This window comes from Poecilia reticulata, unplaced genomic scaffold (genome assembly GCF_000633615.1).
Source record: "Poecilia reticulata strain Guanapo unplaced genomic scaffold, Guppy_female_1.0+MT scaffold_286, whole genome shotgun sequence".
Taxonomy (NCBI): domain Eukaryota; kingdom Metazoa; phylum Chordata; class Actinopteri; order Cyprinodontiformes; family Poeciliidae; genus Poecilia; species Poecilia reticulata.
In genome coordinates, this window is record NW_007615064.1 from 68,690 (window position 1) to 72,260 (window position 3,571).

At 43.6% G+C, this 3,571-nt stretch overlaps 1 protein-coding gene across 1 annotated transcript in view; it reads right to left on the reverse strand.

Annotated features, from left to right (window-relative positions):
* Positions 1–3,243, reverse strand: part of atp8b1 (ATPase phospholipid transporting 8B1) — a 24,835-nt gene extending 21,592 nt beyond the window's left edge. Inside the window, exon 1 of the mRNA XM_008403065.1 lies at positions 3,137–3,243. Coding sequence (XP_008401287.1) covers positions 3,137–3,243 — 107 coding nt within the window. The remainder of the gene's footprint in view (positions 1–3,136) is intronic.
* Positions 3,244–3,571: the final 328 nt, after the last annotated feature.

Consider the following 3,571-nt stretch of genomic DNA (forward strand, 5'->3'; position numbering starts at 1 on the left):
GTTCCCAACAAGACGTTCCCAACAGAGCGGGATGTTCCCAACAAGATGTTCCCAACAGACCGTTCCCAACAGAGCAGAGCGTTCCCAACAAGATGTTCCCAACAGAACGGGACGTTCCCAACAAGACGTTCCCAACAGAGCGGGACGTTCCCAACAGAACGGAGCGTTTCCAACAGAGCGTCTTGTTGGGAACATAACATTCCCAACAAGAGCATTCAACAAGACATTCCCAACAGAGCGGGACGTTCCCAACAGAGCGGGAATGCTAGGGAATGTGAAGCCGGTAGAATCAGTTTGGTTACAATCAGAGTTTAACAGGTTAAAACCGTTTTACTGGATTTATGGAATATTTCTGACTGCAGATCGTTTCCTCACAGAATCGTTCAGTAGGAAGCGTTGGGTCACGTCAGCAGCCTGGCTGAACCCAACGCTTCCGTGAGACGACGAGTGAATCCAAACTGGGATTTATGGGAGGAATGAGACATTCCTGATTCAGGAACCAGAACCCAAACTGGTGAGAACCAAACAGAAACAACATTTTTAGCCGTTCCCAGTCAGGAAGTCTGTTTGAAAACCAGAGCAGAGCCGAGTGTAAATATCCCAGACACACCCAGGTTTCCTCACACACACACACACACACACACACACACACACACACACAGTGTGTTGAGATCCTCATGTCTCCCAGTATTCCCAGTCTGTACCCAACAAACTGATAAAAACACCAGAACATGAAACACTTTGAGGCTCCAGAACTGATTTCATTATAAAAGTTAAACTAACATTTAAAGACTTTATGACATTTAGAATAAATAAAAATAAATAAATAAATAAATGTTTAATCAACAGAAAGATCCAATTAAATCTGTCGGAAGAGAAAATTAATCACGTTAAACTTTTGAGCGTTTATTTATTGTATTAATGTCATTTTATATCTTCAAAAATATTAAGAAATAAACTAAACTGAGGGCAACAATTTCCATTCTGCTGATTAATAATAATTTAACGTGAGACTTTAAAACCCGATTTGGGTTAAACATGAAGATTCGTTTCATATTTAACTTTCTAATCTCTGGAGATTAAAAATCAAACCAACTGTTTTCATTCGTCGTGTCCAAATTATCATTTAATTTCTGGAATAATCTGGTTCCATCTTGACGTTTTGGTCCTTGGATTCTGATGCTTCCAGGTAATTTATCTACATCTGGGTTCGTTTCCACAAACTGAAGTGTCTGCAGACAGACGGAGCAGCTGGAGGTGAATGAATGAACTCAGCCTGCAGGTCTGAACATGAAACCACAGGAGAAAAGCTGAGAATGTTGGACTGGATGAGAACGAAGCTGCAGACGTTYCTGACCACCAACGTTCAGAGAAAACCCGTCCAGTTGGGCTAAAAGCCAAACYAACGTCGTCATTCAAACAAAGGAAGCAGCCGAACACAAAACCCTGAGTCGCGCCTTCACCAAGACAAATACGCTTTCAGAGACCTGAAGGCCGTTTATCTTCCCATCAGATCAACAAACCAGGAAGTGAAAAAAGCTCCAGCAGAGGCGGCAGGTAACCAAACACCTGGTTTCTGAGCAAAGCAGGAAGTTTTACAGTCAAAATGTTTTTATCACTCCAGGAAATCAGAGGGACAAACCAGACCTGGACAGAAAAACGGGAGCATTCATGAAAAACTGATCATCTACTGAAGCCACAACAGCGTCAGAGGATTTAAGGTCCAGATCAGCTGCTGCAGGTGCATCTCAAATTAGAATATTACAGAAAAGGTTCATTTATTCCAGTAACCATTTATTTACCAAGAGAAACGTGGATTCATCCCTGGTGATTTTCTGTCAACAGCCAATGAAAACAAGACGTTTAAGATCAAAATATTACAGCAGAACAGTTAAAAATGTTACTTAAATACAGGAATCTGAGCTAGAAGTGAAACCGACCCGTGAAAGACTGGCTGAGCATCCAAGATGGCCGACATTTCAGGTCCAAACCAAACCAAACCCACCTGACACTCTGTGAACAAACTGCTGCTGCTGCTAAATGAGCTTCGTCACAGCAGGAGACGGTTTGGAAATCAAAACTAGTGGTTTGTATCTTATTGAACATCTAATTTNGGTGAATGAATGAACTCAGCCTGCAGGTCTGAACATGAAACCACAGGAGAAAAGCTGAGAATGTTGGACTGGATGAGAACGAAGCTGCAGACGTTCCTGACCACCAACGTTCAGAGAAAACCCGTCCAGTTGGGCTAAAAGCCAAACTAACGTCGTCATTCAAACAAAGGAAGCAGCCGAACACAAAACCCTGAGTCGCGCCTTCACCAAGACAAATACGCTTTCAGAGACCTGAAGGCCGTTTATCTTCCCATCAGATCAACAAACCAGGAAGTGAAAAAAGCTCCAGCAGAGGCGGCAGGTAACCAAACACCTGGACGGCAGCAGGTGTTTCTGAGCAAAGCAGGAAGTTTTACAGTCAAAATGTTTTTATCACTCCAGGAAATCAGAGGGACAAACCAGACCTGGACAGAAAAACGGGAGCATTCATGAWAAACTGATCATCTACTGAAGCCACAACAGCGTCAGAGGATTTAAGGTCCAGATCAGCTGCTGCAGGTGCATCTCARATTAGAATATTACAGAAAAGGTTCATTTATTCCAGTAACCATTTATTTACCAAGAGAAACGTGGATTCATCCCTGGTGATTTTCTATCAACAGCCAATGAAAACAAGACGTTTAAGATCAAAATATTACAGCAGAACAGTTAAAAATGTTACTTAAATACAGGAATCTGAGCTAGAAGTGAAACCGACCCGTGAAAGACTGGCTGAGCATCCAAGATGGCCGACATTTCAGGTCCAAACCAAACCAAACCCACCTGACACTCTGTGAACAAACTGCTGCTGCTGCTAAATGAGCTTCGTCACAGCAGGAGACGGTTTGGAAATCAAAACTAGTGGTTTGTATCTTATTGAACATCTAATTTACTCGCGATATCAAAATCTGTCCTCGAATGCAAAGAGAATCTTTATGGAGATCAAATGTTTCCTCCTCAAACAGAGTGAAAAACCCACAGCGAGTCAGAGGCTCTGAAGGTTTCAGATCCTGATCAAAATAAAGACTCAGCTAAGAACAAACTGATCCAGCAGCAGCAGCAGCCAGAAGCAGAACGGGTTTAGGTGTCTGGCTCTGGGCGTCGCCGTGGCAACAGGCGTCAGCGGCGAGGGAGGYGCGGCGCGGCGCATACCTGGGTGACGACAGTGAAACCTGAGCGGACGCAGCCGGAGCGGCTCAGGTGAGCAAACGGGTCGAGAAGAAGAAGAAAACGGGCGAGGCGTTTTCCTCCTGCAGCCATGCGAACGCAAATCCGACTTCCTGAAAACCAGGAGAGGGGGAAACTCCCGGGAACGCCGTTTCTGTTTTTAATCCGGTTCTGGGTGCATTAGCGCAAAATTAGGACCGACTAGAACACCGTCTGAAATGACCTTTGAGTAAAAGTAAAAACCAAAACAGAACTTTAAAGTTAGACTTCAACCACAATATTCACATGAAGAAAAAACAGCAGATAAAAAG